General features: G+C 47.3%; 2 protein-coding genes across 9 annotated transcripts in view; one reads left to right on the top strand and one right to left on the bottom strand.

Annotated features, from left to right (window-relative positions):
• The window catches only part of CHD1L (chromodomain helicase DNA binding protein 1 like), a 22,084-nt gene extending 19,921 nt beyond the window's left edge, over positions 1-2,163 (bottom strand). For 2 of the 8 annotated variants that reach the window (XR_011902664.1, XR_011902665.1), the window contains exons 1-2: positions 1,609-1,705; positions 224-336 (exon numbers count right to left, since the gene is read on the bottom strand). Coding sequence is in view for 3 of the 8 variants with exons in the window: in XM_072327170.1 (XP_072183271.1) it covers positions 224-336; positions 1,609-1,705 (210 nt within the window). In the remaining 5 variants the exon portion in view is untranslated. Of the gene's footprint in view, positions 1-223; positions 337-1,608; positions 1,759-2,048 lie in introns of those variants that run through there. The other 6 variants (XR_011902666.1, XM_072327172.1, XM_072327173.1 and 3 more) reach the window with 6 other exon arrangements.
• LOC140247461 (uncharacterized) lies at positions 1,765-17,373 on the top strand. Its single transcript, XM_072327177.1, has 20 exons — positions 1,765-1,988; positions 2,069-2,125; positions 4,126-4,163; positions 4,565-4,705; positions 6,476-6,538; positions 7,561-7,681; positions 8,087-8,179; positions 9,168-9,328; positions 10,427-10,512; positions 10,716-10,799; positions 11,676-11,738; positions 11,867-11,944; positions 12,036-12,124; positions 12,835-12,871; positions 14,098-14,246; positions 14,704-14,766; positions 15,081-15,156; positions 16,013-16,097; positions 16,273-16,360; positions 16,838-17,373. Exons 1-20 carry the CDS (start codon positions 1,839-1,841, stop codon positions 16,946-16,948), a joined length of 1,833 nt encoding a protein of 610 aa, XP_072183278.1. The 5' UTR covers positions 1,765-1,838; the 3' UTR covers positions 16,949-17,373.
• The last annotated feature ends 759 nt before the right edge of the window (positions 17,374-18,132 follow it).

Here is an 18,132-nt window from a genome sequence, read left to right on the forward strand (position 1 = left end):
TCTGTGTAAAATGATGATATTTTTTTCCAACCCTCCTCAAACTTTTTTTGGAGAGCTGTTCAGAACCTCGCAGGGGTTTTACGTGATTAATGAACGAAAAGAGCTCACTCTTATGAGTAAGGACTTCAGGATGTGGCTGCTTACATGCTTAGGGTGATTTTTGCATTCTGTGGGAACCCTGAGCCACAGTGAGGCAAAAGTCATTTTTCAGAAGATGACATACCTGGCAAGTCTTCCCAAGACCCATCTCGTCGCCCAGGATACAGCCATGCTGGACTTGGTAGCATTGCACCAGCCAGTTGACACCATCTAATTGATATGGACGAAGCTTAATGCCTGTGAATAAAAGCAATCTGTTAATGTCACATAGCCATTCAACACACTATATACACTGTTACCGATGGAAGCCACCAGAAGCAGGTCCTGCACATGTCTTCCCAATCAGCTGCCTTACAGCAAAAGCAGCCAGGCTTTCAGCAGGAGCTGCATTACCCTCCTAGAGCACAGAAACACTGCTGTTATAGCAAACTGGTTACATTAAACCATATTCAAAAACTTGGATGCACAAAAATGCCCCCAAGTCATTACAGAGGCCTTTGTATGGAGTCTGGTGAGATAATCAGGCTGCCACTCTGCATTCCTGACATTTAGCCTGAATTTAGAGGAGGTTTAGGTTAGATATTAGGAGGAAGTTTTTCACACAGAGGGTGGTGATGCACTGGAACAGGTTGCCCAAGGAGGTTGTGGATGCCCCATCCCTGGTGGTATTCAAGGCCAGACTGGATGTGGCTCTGGGCAGCCTAGTATGGTGGTTGGTGGCCCTGCACATAGCAGAGGGGTTGAAACGAGATCATCATTGCTGTCCTTTTAAACCCAGGCCGTTCTATGATTCTGCTTTCAGCTTCAGACACATTCTAAACACACAAGCACTACTTCCAGGGACACTCTTTAGGCTGTTAGTTCAGAAATCTTTTTCTGTAGCAGTCCACAGTAACATAACGATCAATTTCCAATAAGATGCTTTCCAGCTGAAGTTAGAACAGACATCAACTGCAGATCCCTGTAGCTACCACCAAGACAGAGCAACTCTTATTAATGGATATGCTATACCAAAGCAAACACGAGTCAGACTGAAGTTTACAAGATCTTCTCTCGCACCCGGACTTAAGTAGTGGAAGGGACCCATTTAGTCCACCAGGTTGCACAGAAACAGTTTAGCATTAACAAAATCATAGAATGGCCTGGGTTGCAAAGGACCACAATGATCATTGAGTTTCAACCCCCCTGCTATGTGCAGAGTCGCCAACCAGCAGACCAGGCTGCCCAGAGCCACATCCAGCCTGGCCTTGAATGCCTCCAGGGATGGGGCATCCACAACAGCTCAGCAAACCGAGATACTGAGGATTGGACAAAAAAGGCAAAGTGACTGAAACAGGCAGGAAGGATTGTAAGAAGCAACGAGCCTAGGGGGGAAACGCCTGCTGTGGCAGCGACAGCCGTGGTTGAACAGGCCCGCGGCCACTCGTAACGGCTGTCGGGGAGCACACGGGATCGGTGTGATCACAGCAACGCGGCACCAGCCGGGTTCCCGTCCCCGGGCGCACTGACCTGTCAGCCCCCAGCGGCACACGTCCTCCTCCTGCACTCCCAGCCCTCCCGCCCGAGCCCTACCGGCACGGCGCAGCGCCTGGAAGAAGCGCGACATGGCGGGCAGCGCTCACCGCGCGGGAAACCCTCCGATCCCGCCTCGCGGGGGCCGGCAGCGGGCGGGTTGATGCCGAGCACCGCCCCTCCGCCATAGCGCGGCGCCGGCTCCGGGTTCGGCCGCTAGCGACGCGATGGAGCTGGTGTTGCTGCTGCTCGGCGCGCTGCTGCCCGCCGCCGCCCTGTACCTGTGCTGCGTGCGGCGGTACACGGGCAGCGCGGCCGCCACGCTGCACCGCCGGGAGCCGGGCCGGGCCGCAGCCTCTCGCCCGCCGCGGGACGCCGTGAGCGCGGGGTGGGGTGGACGGGGCGGGGGGGCCGCGGGGAGCGGGTCCGGCGCTCACCTCTCGCCTCCTCTCTGCAGTGGGCCCCGCGGCTGTGCGGCTTCTGGCTGCGGCTCTTCGTGCACACGGCTAACACGGTGAGCGGGAGCGGGCACAAGATGTCCGCCGCGGGGGGACCGGGCCGGGCCGGGCCGGGAGGTGCGGGACCCCACGGGCACGGAGGAACTGGGATCGCTTGGTCCCTCTCGTTGGGGCTCTCGCATAGAGAGGCTGCGGACAGCTGTTCTCAGCGGGGCTCGTATCGCTTTGGGGTTTGTCTGTGCCCGGAGGGCTCTGGAGCAGGTGCAGCTGCAGCCGCGCGTGTGGGAGTGTCTCCTTCCCTTTGTGGGGGCTGCTGGTGCCGGCTTCTGTGGAGGCTGGCTTTGGGTCTGCTCTGCTCTGCCTCTCGCTTTGGGGTCGTACAGTCTTGTCTTGGTGCCTACCTGTCTCAGGCTTACCTTGTGAGGGGTTTTGTGCCTGGGTGTAATGACTGGAACGGTTCTTTGCTTTATGGTTGTGTCTGGTGTGCGACACTGGGCTGATTTCCTTTCCTGTCATCCCATTTGGATGGAGACATAACCTTTAATGTCCCTTCCAACCTATGCCATTCCATGATGGCCTGGGCTCCTGCACTTCACAACCCCAGGCAACGCTATGGACTTGGGACAGAGTGACTGGAAAGCTGTGTGGAGGTAAAGGACCTGGGGGTGTTGGTCGATGCTTGGCTGAACGTGAGCCAGCAGCGTGCCCAGGTGGTGAAGAAGGCCAATGGCATCCTGGCTAGTATCAGAAACAGTGCATCCAACAGGAGCAGGGAGGTGATTGTCCCCCATGTTCAGCTCTGCTGAGGTGGCATCTTTAGTATTGTGCTCATTTTTGGGCCCCTTGCTACAAGAAAGACATCAAGACCCTAGATTGTGTTCAGAGAAAGGCAACGAAGCTGGTGAAGGGTCTGGAGCCCAAGTCTTATGGGGAATGGCTGAGGAAAACAAGTTTGTTCAGTCCGGAGAAGAGGAGGCTCAGGGGAGACCTGATTGTTCACTACAACTACCGGAAGGGAAAATGTAGTGAAGGGGTTTAAGCCTCTTCTCGCAGGTAACAGTAATAGAAGGACAGAGGCGAAGGACAGAGAATGGCCTCAGGTTGTGCCAGGGGTTGGTTCAGGTTGGATATTAGGTAAAGTCTTATCAGAAAGAATGGTGAAACATTGGCAAAGGCTGCCCAGGGAGGGGGAGGAGTTACTGTCCCTGGGAAATGTTCAAGATAAGGGTAGATGTGATACCAAGGGACATGTTCTAGAGCAGTCACAGGCATGAGTTGATTGTGCTGGATATTCTTATTGGTCTTAACAGCCTTAATGGTTTTATGATCCCCAGTCTCACTCTGGATTTTACTGTTGCACTGCATGAGGTTATGAGCAATGCCTTATCAGATAGAAATCAATTCTTACACAATGTGTGAAGCAACGTATCACTTCACATACGTAGGAGTGGGAGCCTTGCTTCAGAGTCACACTGGGAGCTGGAGCTGCACTCCCTTCACCTGTTTTGGATGCTGATTCTTGGGCTGTTAACAGCAACCTGTAACAAAGCTGATCTCCCAGGGACTGCTGGTATTGCTACACTGGGAACCGTGGTGTCCAGAGACTGCTTTCAGCTGCCTGCTACCGACAGTTCTCATGCTTTTCCAAGTTGACTCAGTTTACTGCAGGAAAGATGTTAACAGAGAGATAAACGAAATGATAATAAGCTTCTACCCTGTCCAGTGTTTGCATAACTCTGAGCACTGGTGGGAGCTGTATAGATGCCTCTTAACAGCACTGCAGCCCGCAACTGCAGGCTTTCTGGAGCTGAGTCGGAAGAAAAAATGAGTGTTCTCACAGAATAGCCAGGAAAATACAGTCTTTATGATTCTATAAATGTGCATAGGGTGGAAAAAACATTTCAGGTCAGTGTTGTGGCCTGAAATACAAGAGTGTGCTCTGCAGGGTGCTCGAAAACAGCAGCAATTGTGAGTGCATTTAGCGTTCCTTCCCTCATGAGGAAGATGCTCAGGTCAAAGCTATTGCAAATCAATGTTTCTGCTTACCTTCTTCTAGGCTTTTGGACAGATCTTGTTACTGCCGCTCTTACTAAGGTAAGAGGGGAGTTTTATCTCCTCCAAGATTGTTTTTAAGGGTGCTTCCATTCCATTCCTATTAAAAGTTACCTCTCCTCTCTTTCTTGGTCTGTGGGTGATGTATCTGATTAGAGTGAATGGGAAAACTTTCACCAGATCTTTCCCAGCTTGGATTTATGGAGGCTGGCTGGCTTTATGTCAAAAGGTGGGAGGCTCAGTTAAGCAAGCAGGATGGATTCGGTGCTGCCTTCAGCAAGGCTTTAGAAAGGTGTGAAAGATTATTTTGTAACAGTTGCAACTCCCTGCTGTATGAGCAGACTGCTACAACGAAATGTTCTTGGGTAAAATTCACTTGGAACAGTATGGAAAAATTAGTCATGGAGGAGCTTGCATCTTCTCGCACTCTCTCTCTCTTGCAGGCTGAACAACTTCTCCCTCATGCGTTCTCTTGACATTCATGAAGATCCCACGTTTATCCCGGAGGTTGCTGCAGAGGTTACAGAAGACAGATCTGAGACTACAAGCACTTTGGATATCATCAAGCAGTTGATAGATACAAGGTGAGTGTGGGTTGCTTGAAGAGCGGAGTGAAAGAATACACATGTTGGAGCCTGATATGAAGGGGGAAACAGTCACTGTGAGTAATCTGGATTAAAATCTCTTTCCGTGACCACGGGACTTGACTAAACAAGTAGTGCTGTCAGATCTCTCCTTTCGTAATTTATAAATCACAAGTAGTTAACATGCAGCGTTAACTAGCTTGCTAGCTTCAGACAGACTGCTTTGCTCTGGTTGTACTATTAGAGTAGATACACTTAGTGGCTGCCTACTTGATGCATATGCCCCCTTAAGTGAAATTGCAGGTGTGCTGTTTCTTATTCGCAATGTATCAAAGAGAAAACAGGTTGTCTGGAGAAGAAACATAAGGTATAAAGCAAACAGTTCACAAGAGATCAGGTTTTGCTCCTTAGGTTGCCTGGAGAATGGCCTGTTTAGCTTCTTATTTGCAGCCCGTGCTTGATTAAATCCCACCAAATTAGGGATGAAATGTTACTGGGACATCCCATTTCTGTCCAGAGTCTGATGCTGAGGTTAGGGCAGCTGGATTGCTACGAATGCTTTTCCCGTCTGGTTTTGTTCTTAGTTGTGCGTCTGTCTAATGGTTACTGAAGATGTCTGTGTGCTTTACCAGTGTCTCAGGGAGTAGGTTCTTTGTTTACATCTGAGTTTTTAGGAAGACAAAGCTTGCTTCCTGCTTGAGTTCTTAAGTTAGAGCAAGGAAAATCATTCAGATCCTTCAGAGTAGAGGTAGGGATATGTTTCCTGTGGGCACTGGTCAAGGTGAGTGCAGCTTTCTGGTTCTTATGTCCTCAGCTCTATCAATAGTATGTTGACTACTACAGGGCAGGATACTTGAATCTAGCCTGCATAGCACATGATGAGAGCCATACACTGTCCTGCTCCAAGGTATGGCTTCTGAGTTGGGTGATGATATGGGGACATTACAGGAGTAGTAATTGTAACCAGCTGTTTTAAATTGCTCACTGTTCATCCTACTGTGATGAGAAATGGTGTGTTTGTCAAGTACTCGAGCTACTTAGTTTTTAAGCAGTCTGATGTGAATTCCTGTGTGCTACATAGTACCTCTTCCCCATCCCACACCAGGCACTGGATGTGCTGCTGGCTGTGTTGCCAATGGACAGAGTAAGCACCAAGGTCAGAGATATCAGCTTAAAGAAGTGTGTTTATCTTAACTTACGTTTCAAGCGATAGCAAGTGAAATGATATACAGCAAGAATAAAGTGGAACATGGTAATGCATCTAACCATTACAACATAAGATTGGCTACAGTGATGAAGAACTGTACTGAGTAAGAAAGATACATCATCAATTGCCTTCATACTTTACCATCATCCAGATCCACAGTTGCTGGGAAGCCCTGATTGTAGTGACGATTTGGAAAGCCTTTCCCAGCAAGTGGGGAGGTCTTACACAGTGTGTCCACTTGTAGATGAGGCCTCTAACCTCACTGCAAGAGGGTCCAGCTTTTATATGGCTGAATAAACACATTTACATGACAGTTAGGTGGAAACATCTGGTTTCATTCTCCCTTTTTGGATTCTACCTCAAGGCTGGCCAGGGCTCAAGGAGAAACCAAGGAAGTTTGTATACTAGTAGGCCTTGACACTATGCTTCTAAACAAGGAAAGGTTAATGCATTCTCATGACGCTTTATCTAAGTTACATCTCTTGCTAATGAGACATTTTGTTCAAGATGCATGTTTTGCTAATGATCATTCAGAGTTGCCCTTTACAATTCTTTTTTCTCAGGCCTGATTCTGCTAGCCATGGGTTTAGCTTCAAAGGGATCAAAGACTACCTGGACTGCTACCGGTGAGTGAAATTATAGCTGGGAAACAACTTGTCTCTCATGTTCCCCAGCTGTGGGCTGCTGCTGTTCCCCAAACTCTCAGGCATTTCCTTGTTAGGATTGTCCTTGAGGTACCACTGTTTAGCATCATCCTTTGCAGTCCTTTCCCTCAGATAGAATAACAAAGGAAAGCCAACTGGGGAGCTGGCATAACTCTTAAAAAGCCTGCAAGATTATTTAAATACTGTTTGTCTTGGCTGCCTGCATTTGGGAGTTTTCTACATACCTTGATTGCCCAAGTGAGTGAGGAGGTGAGAAAGGTTCATATGGATGAAGCAAGTTGCACATACTGTAGACCTCTGAAGAGCTCCTTTATTTCCAAGCTGCTTATGTTCTTGAGAACAGTGTGACTGCTTTTACACAGTCAACGCACCCAGCTCAGAAGGAGCTGGAAGCACAACCCTGTCTCTGAAGTTCTGTAACCTGTTGGCTGCTGCTGAGTAACTCGTGGCTGTCTTTGGAATGTGTGCCAGATCTGGAGCACACAAATAAATCCTGCCATGTTCCTGGCACGTGTTCCACAGGGGTCACCCCTTCCAGTGAGCGGTGACCTTGGAGCAAAAGGGTGACACTGCAATCTGGTGTTATAGATCCAGGCTTTTGTGTCAGTCAGAGGCAGATCTGGCCTCTTCTCTTACCTCGCAGTACTGTCAGTTTCATAGCCTTTGACCTTCTAAAGCTTGAGGGCAATCTGCAAAGGCCTTCCTGCCCCATTTTTCCTAGTGTTTCAGGGATATCTGAGTAAGTCTCCTGTCTCCTGCCCCTACTCTGGAGGTTGGGAGAGTGCTATGTAGGCAAGTACTCCTTTAGGGAAGGATGTCTCCTGTCCTGATGCAATCAAATGGAAATAATCACCACACACATACTATTACTTATTTAGTGGTTATAACTGTGACAGCTGCCTTCTTGCTACACGATAGACAAACCCTTTGCATGGATATGGTGTGTGGGGCCTTAAAATGAGGCCCCAACTTTTGTCTTGTAGGAGTGGGAAGCTGACACCATCTCAAGTAGCAAAGAACATCATTGCCGTGCTGGAGGACTGCGACAAATCCACGCCTCCACTCAGAGCGATAGTGCAATGGGACCAGGAGCAAATAATGCTGGTAATGTCTGTTTGGAAAGGAGTTTCTGCCACCAAAAGAGCAGTAGAAAAGATAGAGGTTCTTCTGATCTATTACACAGAAAAATATGTACGTTTTTGCTTATTTCTTGTGTAGAGGACTACAGAAAGTTTGCTTCCTTTCGTGCAAAAAGAGGCAGCATTAAGGTGATTTGTTTCCTACTGAACAACTATTTTTCTGTTTTTAAACCAGAATTTTTGTGCTTATGTGGCATCTGTCAGCATGGATGCTCCCAGGCAGTATTTTCCCACCAGCATACAGCGGAAAAAGAAATCTTATATAGTTTGTCTTGTCAGTAACCTGACAAAGCTGTTAGTGGTATCTATTATTAAACTTGTAGTGACTTGTAGCTCAACTCTGCCATATACATTTTCTTCCTCCGTGTAGATGGCCGAGGCCTCCACTGCTCGCTACAGGAATAAATGTACCCTATCTTACCTGGATGGCATCCCAGTGTGTCTGAAAGAAGAGTTCAAAGTGGTGAGTTTCCTTATCTAGCTGTCAGCTCATGCTGTAAGAAATCAAACAGGAGAACTCATTGCAACAGGTTTTGAAGGCCATCTCTTCAGCAGAAGCCTATATTTGAAATATAGGAGGTAAATGAGCATAATGAACAGGATTAGCAAGTTTTGCCAAGCGAACATAGATCTTGAGTACAGCAGACGCTTTCCTTATCTTGTATGAATCTCTGTATTCCATGAGGATTAGAGGGTGGCGGTAGGAAGCAATCCCTCTTCTGATGAAATGAGCGTGCATAAAAGCATCTGTAGCAGTGGGTGTAACTGCCTGGGCTTCTTTGGCACTGACTCTAGCATAGCCTCCATCTCTCGTTGCCATAAAGAACATACTTATATCAGAAATATGAAAGTTACACTGAAAGTCCCCACCCATGGTGGGCTTTGCCTGTGAGCTGGCAACTACTAAATACTCCTGGCAGTGCCATTAAGCTGTCATGGGCTCTGGAGAGACTTATCGCTTAATGGTATGGGGGGAGTACTTAGCACACCCTGAAACTGAGTCCATCTGGTGTTTTGGCAGCCTTGTAATCTCAGTGCCTTGCTTCAAAGCGCTGCAGTTTTAAACACTGCAGCTCCTTCCACAGAATGTGGGAAATAGAGCTCCTGTGTGCTGTGGGGCCAGGCTTGACTGTTCTGCAGCCTCTGAGCATAGCGATTACATTTTTGTAGAGAGATGGACTTTTCTGTCCATCTGCTTTTCTCTGCTCGTCTATATTGTAGTATTAAAGGGACTTCTTTGCACATGAGAACGACCCAACAGCGAAGAGCTAAGGATCTGTTCTAACAGGAATCAACACAGGGCAAGATGAAGAGCAAGGTCCTGACTTAAATCAGTGGGTCCTGATGTTTGGGATTGGTTGCAGAGCTGAAATGTGCACATGAGGTACATGCAAGTGCCTGCCCACCTTTCTGGGACTTTATGATGAATAATGAGGCGTTTTCTTGCCAAGGTACCCTACTATCACCGAGTTGGAACAGTGTACCTTGGGACAGAGCCTGAAAAAGAAGATGCTACTGTGGCCAAGAAGCTGCGAGAGGCTGGAGCTGTGATTATTGGGGTCTCAAACATGCATGAACTAGGGACTGGAACAACTGGATGCAACCCTAATAGGTAAAAAAATCCCCCCCTTCTCTCTCCCCTAGGCTCTAGAAAGACATAAAGTCTGTCTAGAACTGACAGGGTACAAAAATAGGGCAAGCATGTAAAACTGACTGAAATAAACCCATGCAGGGAAAAGCATGTGGATCTGAAAACCTAGCACTGAAGAATTGAGGCTCAGAGTAGATGTAGAAGCCTGAAGACTCCTGAAACCAAAGGCAGGAGAGGACCCAAGTGGTTCTGAGTAAAGAGTTGGCTTTGCAAGGCCTTACATGACTTGAAGGTGTGAATCATAGATGTTTACAGGATAAACCATAGACAGAAACAATGACAGAAAACAATAGTGACCTCATACACATTCGCAAAAATGGCTAACGGCCAAGAGCTATGAGAAAAGGTACAATCAGTTTAGGAGTAACTTAAGTGTCTTAATTTCCTAACTAAAACAAGCTCGCTGTAATTTGTTTCACTTTTGTGAATCTTCCAGCTATAGCAGGCTGAGATCTCCTCTGTCAGAGCAGTGGTTCTTACAGCAGTTATAAGCTGTCTGCAGATCCACGCTTTATGAATGTGCAGCTGGATGGAAGTGGGGCTCTCCCACAGCTACAGCAAAATGCATGAGCATTTTCTCCCTGTGTGTGGTCTGCTGCCCTAGCTGGATACCCTGCCATTGGGCAGGTCCCTTTGGTGTCTCGGGATGTGGTCAGACTGAAGAGTTTGGAATTAAGGGCAGAGCTGGGAACGCCAACTTGCTTGTGGTTCTGTAAGAACTGGTGGTCATTGACTGCTCCATCTTCTGGCGTTGCATAATGCACTGTGGTATGCAGTAATGGCACAGTGTAGTCACAACCAGAAGAGGTAGAGCAGCATCCTTTCTGTTGCTTTGGGTCTCTTCCTTTTGGATAGGTTGTTCATGATATTAAGAGACTGCACTATGAGCCAGAATTATTCTTCTGTCTCATTTTGTAGTAATGTAGTACTATATGGGGTGGACTGGTGTCTCTTTACTAATAGATCTGAATCTCTGAGCTACGTTTCTGGATCTTTTTCTGCCCTGTAGTACACTCAGTGCTGCTTAGGAGAATGTTTACCACTGTTTGTCTGCCTCAGGTACCACAAGATCCCTAGGAATCCCTACAAGCCCAACCATTTCACAGGTGGGAGCTCCAGTGGGTCGGCAGCAGCTGTAGCAGCAGGTAGGTGTATCTAAACAGCCTGAGGGCGGTGGGAGGCAAGTCCTGAGCATCAGGTGTTTAGATTTCACTAAGGGGTTAGAAGCTGGAGGGAAGTTCTAGATAAACAGAGAGCTCTTTGTGCTGTTGTGGTGCAGGTGGTGGTAGTAGAGTGGAAGGGGCATAACATTGTCTCTCTGATCACAGGCCAATGCTTGTTTTTGTAGGTCTCTGCCCAGTGGCCATTGGCACAGATGGAGGCGGCTCTGTGAGGATTCCTTCTTCGTTCTGTGGTGTGGTGGGGCTGAAAGGTAGTGCCCTTTAATCTTAGTGGGTGTGTATGTCTTCTTTACTGTATCAGGATGCCACAAACAAGACAGGCCCAATCTATTAATTCTTGCTAAGTAAAATTCAACCAGAGAAACTCTGGAGCAGAGCATTCCGAGAGGCATATAGGTTAGACTGGCTAAGTGACAGTAGTCTCAGCACTGAGCATGGAACAGACATTGAGGAAAAACTAACTTCTGTACGTGTATCAAATGCTAAGCAAAACTTGCACGCTGCTTTTCTTTCTGTCCTTTCGTCCTTCTTCTGTCTTCCTCTCCTGGGAGATATACACAATGTAGTTGGGTATCCATAGTGAGCTAGTGCAAAGCAGCTCCATCTGTGATGGATTCCCATTATCCCAGTTATATGGTGTGGTAGGTGGCAAAGCAGGTGAAGCCATCATCGTCACTCAGAAGAGAAGTTGGTTTTTTGGATTGGTTTGACATTCTGAAAGATCTCAGTTGCTCTGTGTGAGCAGATACTGAACCATTACCCTGTTTTACCGTCTTTCACATGTGGCCAGCTCAGTTATCATTCATCTGAGGAAGGTAAGAATGATGACTAAAGTATGACTGGTCAGAAAACGGATAAGAACATTTGCGGAAGACAGCCCGTGCTAGGCATGAAGTCTGACTGGTGAAGAGGTTGAGATCTTGCAGAGCGTAGCATCTCTTCCTGTTGACAATTTCTGCCTCTGCAAAAGAGGGCATTGAAAGATTGGAGCTCTGAAACAGCAGGCCTAAAAGTGGCTGGATTGGGTGCGTTACTTGCTGCCTCAGCTGGGTGGAACAAGGCTGTTGAGTTCAGGTCTTACCAGTGTGTGCTCATGTGTAGCTAACAGCCCATTTCTTTTTCCCAAGGTACATTTGGGCGGATCAGCAGTCATGGCAGCCTCCCGCTCTCTTATTCCACAGTCAGTGTAGGTAAGAGAACTTGTGCTCCCTTTCAGGGACCTCCCTGTATGTTGCCACCGGGGAGGCAATCTGGGCCTACAAAAGAAGGATCCTATTTACTCCTTGCCATGTTTTCATAACTGCTGTCTCTTTTACAGGTCCTATCTGTACCTCAGTGGCAGATGCAGCCATTGTTTACAGTGTTCTTGCTGAGCCAGATCCTCTCTATCCATATGGTAGGTGAACCCACTCCCTCCCTGCAGCCAAGCACTCTGCTTTCCTATGGGCATCTAGATAAACAGAGAAACTCTTGCTTGTTTCCTGCAGGACTAAAGCAACCCAAAGCAACCCTGTCAGATATGTGTGCTCCTGACCTGAAAGGCTTAAAACTGGGAGTGGATTGGACATTTTTTAAGGTGCCTGTTCTAATCTCTTTCTTCCTGATGCTTTGCAGAATGAAGTTTTGTAGGAATTCTGTGCATTCGGTGTCCTCTTGCCTTTCAATCCTTCTTATATTTAGTCCTATAATTTGAGGGAAATATGGGGTGAAAACACCCACTGGGATGACATTTTCCTAAGGCGACCTTTTGAGTAGAATCCTATTGAAGGTAGGAGGAAAGGTAACGACTCTACATTTCATGGCAGTATGCTTTCTCATAGCACTGTTTTTATTGGAAGCGATGCTTCTGAATTGATTCCAAAGAGGGAATTAGTTTAAAAACAAATGAGGAAAATTACCATATCTATTTGGTGACAATGGTGTAGATACTGAATAGTATTTCATCATCCCCATGTTGAAACTGGTCATACAAGCTAATACTGCTTGGCAGTCGCAATAAAGCTCCACAAACATGCCCAAGATTTCTTCCCTTTGAGGAGAATAAGGTTGTTTTTGGCTTTGCCCTGGTGTGGAGAAATATCCTCTCCTCTGGAAGAGGAGATCGTTCCTTTTCCATAGGGGAATGCCCTGCAAGTTGTTCTCTTGGAGCAGATGTCCCAAGGCTGTATCCATGCCCTTAGAGACAGCAGTAGGGAAGGCCTGAGGACCAAAGTTCTGTGAGTGTGCTCACCAAGAAGAGGAGAGTTGTTACCAAAGTCTGCTCAGTTCTTTCTTCTTGTTCTCTAGGCATGTGATGCAGAAATCCTGTCCGTCTGTGAGAAAGGTAAAGAGCAAAAGTTTCCAAGTCTCTTCATTTGCCTAAAGTCATAGTGTCACTTGGTGTTTCCTCTCGTGGATGCATTAATGAGATCTGGCCTGCTGTCCTTAAAGGCACATGCTTAAAGAAGTGTGACTGGGCAGACAGCAGCAGCTTTGTACTGGGGTAGCCCTCCTGACTGCTGAGGGTTAAAAAGCTCAGCAGTTGCAGGCTTGTCAGGTTACAATGGAAGAATACAGTTCAGTGTGCTAAGCCTCTGTCTGTGGAAAGACAGATCTGCACTCAGTAATAGTTACTCCGCAAGCTTTAAGGGTAAAAGACTTCTATGGGAGGGACTTGTTTCACAAGGTTATATTCAGTGGGGAGGACGGCTAGGATTTTCTGAGGTATTTAGTCTTCTCATATTTCCTTGATATCGGCAAAGGGGTGGCTTTGTGAGATTTTAGACTGAGCAAAATTGAACATGGTGAGCTGGGGGAGAGACTACAGTGCGTCGCATAATAGATGGCTTCTTGTGCATTGTGAGATAGCTCACAGTACTCAGGCTTTGTTTGCCTGAGTTCTCTTCAGCCTCCTTATTTCCAGCTCTTATCTTAAAACCTGTGCTTCCACACGCGTCGAGGTTTCTTTGGAGAGATGTACCACAAACATGGGTATTTGTGGAGATGCTGGAGTCAAAGAAAGGAGTTCTTTTTAAGCTGCAGAAGATTCATGTTTTAGCAAAGTCCTGGTGTCTGACCTTGTTAAAGTGCATCAGGATTTGGCGAGACTGTACTGTTGACCTGATCTCTGAGTGTGCACAGGGTTCCTCTATCATTGTAGTTCAGAATAGGCTTCGAATGGGCTTCTCCTGATGCTCAATAACTGCTTCGTGCTGATCAAATGCCCATCATCTCAAGTTCTCAGCGAAGCATTATCATACCACCTTTACTGTCTGGGTTAGCTGAAGGCTAAAGTAAGAAGGTGAAGTTGCCCAAAACGTTGCTGGTAATTTAGGAACCTGTTTACAAGCCTCTACCTCTGCCCTGCTGGAGCACTGAGATCTAATTAGACCTAAGATTTTTACCCATGAGAAGGGGTGCCAGCAATCTGCATGCCACGTTATGCACTAAAGATCCTGCCTGCAAATGGGGTCCCTGACTTTGCAAGGGGAAACGGCTTCTCAGCTCTTCAGTGAAGTCTGGGGAGAAAACTCACAGGTGCTGTCTGTGTGTTACCTGTTCTGCACTCAGCCGTGGAGCACCTGCAGAATTTGGGAGCCAGAGTGGTCGAAGTTTCTCTTCCAGAGATGGAGGAAGTGAAAATAGCCCACGCGATCTGCATTCTCAGTGAGATGAGGGACTTCCTGCAGCCTGACTTCAACAAACATCTCCAGGAAATGGTAAGTAGGAGCGGTTGGGATCAGTGGTGGCAGTTGTCCTATGGCTGATGCAGAGCAAGTGTCTTGCACTGTTGAGAGACCTGGGGCTCTCCTGCTTTCTCTATGAAAAACCACCTGCTGGATGATTTCTGGTATCAGAGATTAGACCTGGCAGGGAACTCCAGGGCTATCGCATTCAGTTTTGTGCTACTGTTGACTGAGCACACCTGAGCCCCTTCAAATTGTTATGCGCAAGGTGAGACTCTTCCAGTCAGCGTGGAAGGCTGTTAACGCATGCAGAGCTCTGAACTACAGCTCCCAGGGAGACACTCAGGCTCGATGTCAGGCTGATGAAGGTGGGAAGGGTGAGGAGAAAAAGAGTCAGGAAGCTGCTGTCTTATTTCATACTTGCCTAAGGCTAAAAGATATGATTAACAAGCCTGGTGCAAGGGAGAACTTTGACTATTTTCTCTTTCAGAATTTGGAGACTCAGGCTAGCCTGGCTTTGGGTTCCCAGTTCACAGCTCTGGATTATATTACGGTGAGAACAAACTGTGATGAAGGCTGAAGGGGAGGCAGTGAAATTGCTGAAGTGGGATAGACGTTTAAGCTCCCTGTACACATGGGAAGAGAGCACTCAGCTGTGGGGGAGAAAAGGGAATGATTTTGCAGTGAAGGTGGGCAAAACGGTGGGGCAACCACAGAGAACGTGTCACCTGGGCTGACGTACTGCATGTTGATTTCAAAACACAGCAATAGCGTTCTCTTTTGCAAAGACGTGGGCTCGTGTGGCCTTTGGAGATGAGCCTCGTGAACCAAGACAGCCCAGTCAGACAGTAATCTCTCTGCTTGCAGGCAAATCGACAGAGAACTCGCAGCATGAGGTTTTTGCGAGAGATCTTCGCCACTGTGAACTGCATACTTACACCAGGTATTGGCAGCCTTGGCCAAAGAGCTGCTCCCCACTGAGAACAGTCACTCCGTTAGCTCTTCCTCTCCAGTTTAAAGAGTGTAACTTTTGTGCAAGGACTTTGCTGTGCCTTGCAGCTCTGAAAGAAAATGGGGCCTGGTTAGAACGACTGCTGTGTATTTCTATAGTTGCTGCTTGCATCTAAGGCAGTCACTAAACTCCCTTTTGGATTTTGGAACAGAAGGTGTGGAGTCAGCAGTTATATAGGAAAGACTAGACATCTGCCTACATGTATAGCAATGGCAAACTGACTGCTCAATTCAGAAATCCCAGTGGCTTGATTGTGTTCTGGGGGAAGAATTTTGCATTACTAATTTGGATGAAATGTGGCATTAAGGATCGAAAGGGCTGATAATAGCAGGACTAGGGGAAATGGTTTTAAGCTAAAAGAGGGAAGATTTAGGTTGGATGTTAGGGGGAAGTTCTTTACTAGGAGAGTGGTTAGGTCCTGGAACAGGCTGCCCAGGGAGGTTGTGGATGCCCCGTCCTTGGAGGTGTTCAAGGCCAGGTTGGACGGGGCTCTGGGCAACCTGATCTAGTAAAGGTGTATGTTTGGTGGCCCTGCCAGGCAGGGGGGTTGGAACTACATGATCCTTGAGGTCCCTTCCAACCCGGGTCATTCTGTGATTCTGTGAACTGTTTCTTGGAGACTGCCCCCACACTGACCCTTTCTTTGTTCCTTAAGCACCAGATTAAGTTGCCCAGAAAAGCTGTAAAACTTCCATCCTTGACGCTGACCCTCCTTGAGCTGGAGGGCTGAACAAGGTGACTTATAGAATTCCCATCCAGTCTCAACCAATCTGTGATTCCTCCACAGCTATTCCTTCCACTGCCCCGAGAATCCATGAATCTGACCTTCTGACTGGGAGCAGCAATATTTCATTCGTAATGAGGTCTATGAGGTAAGAAGAGTTGCTGTTAAACAAGAAGTTTGGGAACAGCTGTAGACTAGGTGAACAAACTCAAGGAGTTCAGACTGTATAGTAGGGAAGATCAATCCCAGCTGCTTCTCCCCCAGAATAGGCTGACTTTGCTCCTGCCCCAAGGCAGGAATGCTGATGACAGCTTTTCTCCCAGGTTCATGCAGCTTGGTAACTTCACTGGGATTCCAGGCCTCGTCGTTCCTATTGGTTATTCTACTGCTGGGCTTCCAATTGGCTTCCAGGTAAGCAGTGGCTGTTTTGAATGCCGGGTCACAAAATCCCCAGCTAGCTCTGCTCTGCACCACATACTATTAAGGAATTAGTAACTTCTGGGTGAGATTTGCCTCAAAGAGTAACTCGCTTCTGAATGCCAGGTGGACTCTTCAGGCATCTGGAGACAGGTTTCTCCTTGTCCACTGGTATCGGTACCCATTATTTGTCACTGTTCTTTCTTCTCCCGATGTCTAGTTTGGTAATTTAAGTTCTTGCTCTTTTCCCTCTTAAAATAGGCCTAATGTAATTGGAAGTACCATACATTCTAATTAAGACTGAGCTCCCTTTTTCCCAAATAAAGCGGTGCCATGTTTGCTGGGGTGAAAGGGAGAAGCACGTGTCTTCTTGGTGATACCGGGCAATAATTTTAGCCACATTTTCCTGGGTTTTCAATCACTATGTGAAGATGCTACTTTTTTTTCCCCCCTGTCTTTCCCTTCCTGCAGGTCATGGCAAAGTGGTGGGATGAAGCTGTTCTTCTGAGGGTTGGCCTGAAACTAGAGCAGTTCCGTCGCCAGACCAAAAAGCCGACCATTCATTATGACATCCTCGCGTGATGGAGCGATCAAGATGGGGAATGAGTTTTCTTTTTCCCCTAGTCTGACCTGGCCATATACTACAGTGAACTTGTTTTCAGTGTTTAACCGAATGAGGTTTAGCAGCAGGACCCTGGGAGAAATGGGGAGGAACACTGTTCAAAGCAGGTGTTGTTGCTGAGCAGACAGCAGTTCTGCTCCCTGTTTATTCTTGGATGGTCCAGTTCATACTGAGGAGACCAACTGTACTAGTTTGTTCCTCACTGTGTTTCTGTCAGCAGGGGAACCTGCAAGTATCTTCTGCAACCTTTTTCCATGTCAGGGTACCATGTAAAGATGGGAGACAGCTGCGGCTACAAGGCTGTGTGTGTGGAAAGCCACAATCTCTAAACCTTAAACCTCCTCACAAAACTCCTCCTGCTTCTGGATTAAACAAAGGTACTGTTTTGGAAGAGAGAGGGGCAGTTTCCTTTAAAACAGCACACCTTGCTCCTGTGGAATAAGGAAGATCTCGACACATCTGCAGTTAGGAAGAGTGTGTTCAGCCCTTTAGTTAAGACAGTCCCTCACAGGCAAACCAGAAGGCATGTAGGTATGGAAATATCACTGTTTTTCTTCTTTGTGTTGTGAACAGTGTAAAAAGTCAGTCTGACTTGTGCAGAGAATGAGTGTATACACTGCATGAACAATCTAACTCACCTACAACCTTACACACAAGGGGAGTAAAACTCAGAGCATGACCATTCATCAACTCAGTGACCCAAAGCCTTTGTCTGGGGGTTTGGGCGCTCTGTTGCACTGTTGGCAAACATTTGCATTCCCTGAGCTTTGAGAGCTTCTTCTCTCCTACCAGTTGCCTAACCATAAGCCTTCTATCATGTAGGAGTCCCAGTGGAAGATGCTACCTGGTAATGCCCTAAAATAGCTTTGCAAGAGCCAGCAATTTTGAGCAGGTGCAATTTGTGTGGTACTGAAAGCAGAAGTGTTACTGAGCTGCCACGAGAGTAGACCCTGAGTGCAGGAAATGAGTTGCATGAAGCCACAGTGCAACACGGAGCCTGCTCTAGATAAGGAGCCAGCTTCCTCTTGTCACAAAGGCACTTCGGGAAGTAACCAAGGTAGAAAAAGATGAGGTTGTGTTACGCTGTTACATCACAGCAAGGATAGCTGGAGAAGGCTGTATTTGTACAGGAGCAGGCCCTAAT

This window comes from Excalfactoria chinensis, chromosome 1 (assembly GCF_039878825.1).
Source record: "Excalfactoria chinensis isolate bCotChi1 chromosome 1, bCotChi1.hap2, whole genome shotgun sequence".
Taxonomy (NCBI): domain Eukaryota; kingdom Metazoa; phylum Chordata; class Aves; order Galliformes; family Phasianidae; genus Excalfactoria; species Excalfactoria chinensis.

Bases quoted from the DNA above. Each gene is read 5' to 3' on its own strand.
- LOC140247461 (XM_072327177.1), top strand. From the start codon at position 1,839: ATGGAGCTGGTGTTGCTGCTGCTCGGCGCGCTGCTGCCCGCCGCCGCC. The intron at 8,180-9,167 runs GTGAGTTTCCTT...TTTCTTGCCAAG, and splicing joins TGAAAGAAGAGTTCAAAGTG to GTACCCTACTATCACCGAGT. The intron at 12,872-14,097 runs GTAAAGAGCAAA...TTCTGCACTCAG, and splicing joins CCTGTCCGTCTGTGAGAAAG to CCGTGGAGCACCTGCAGAAT.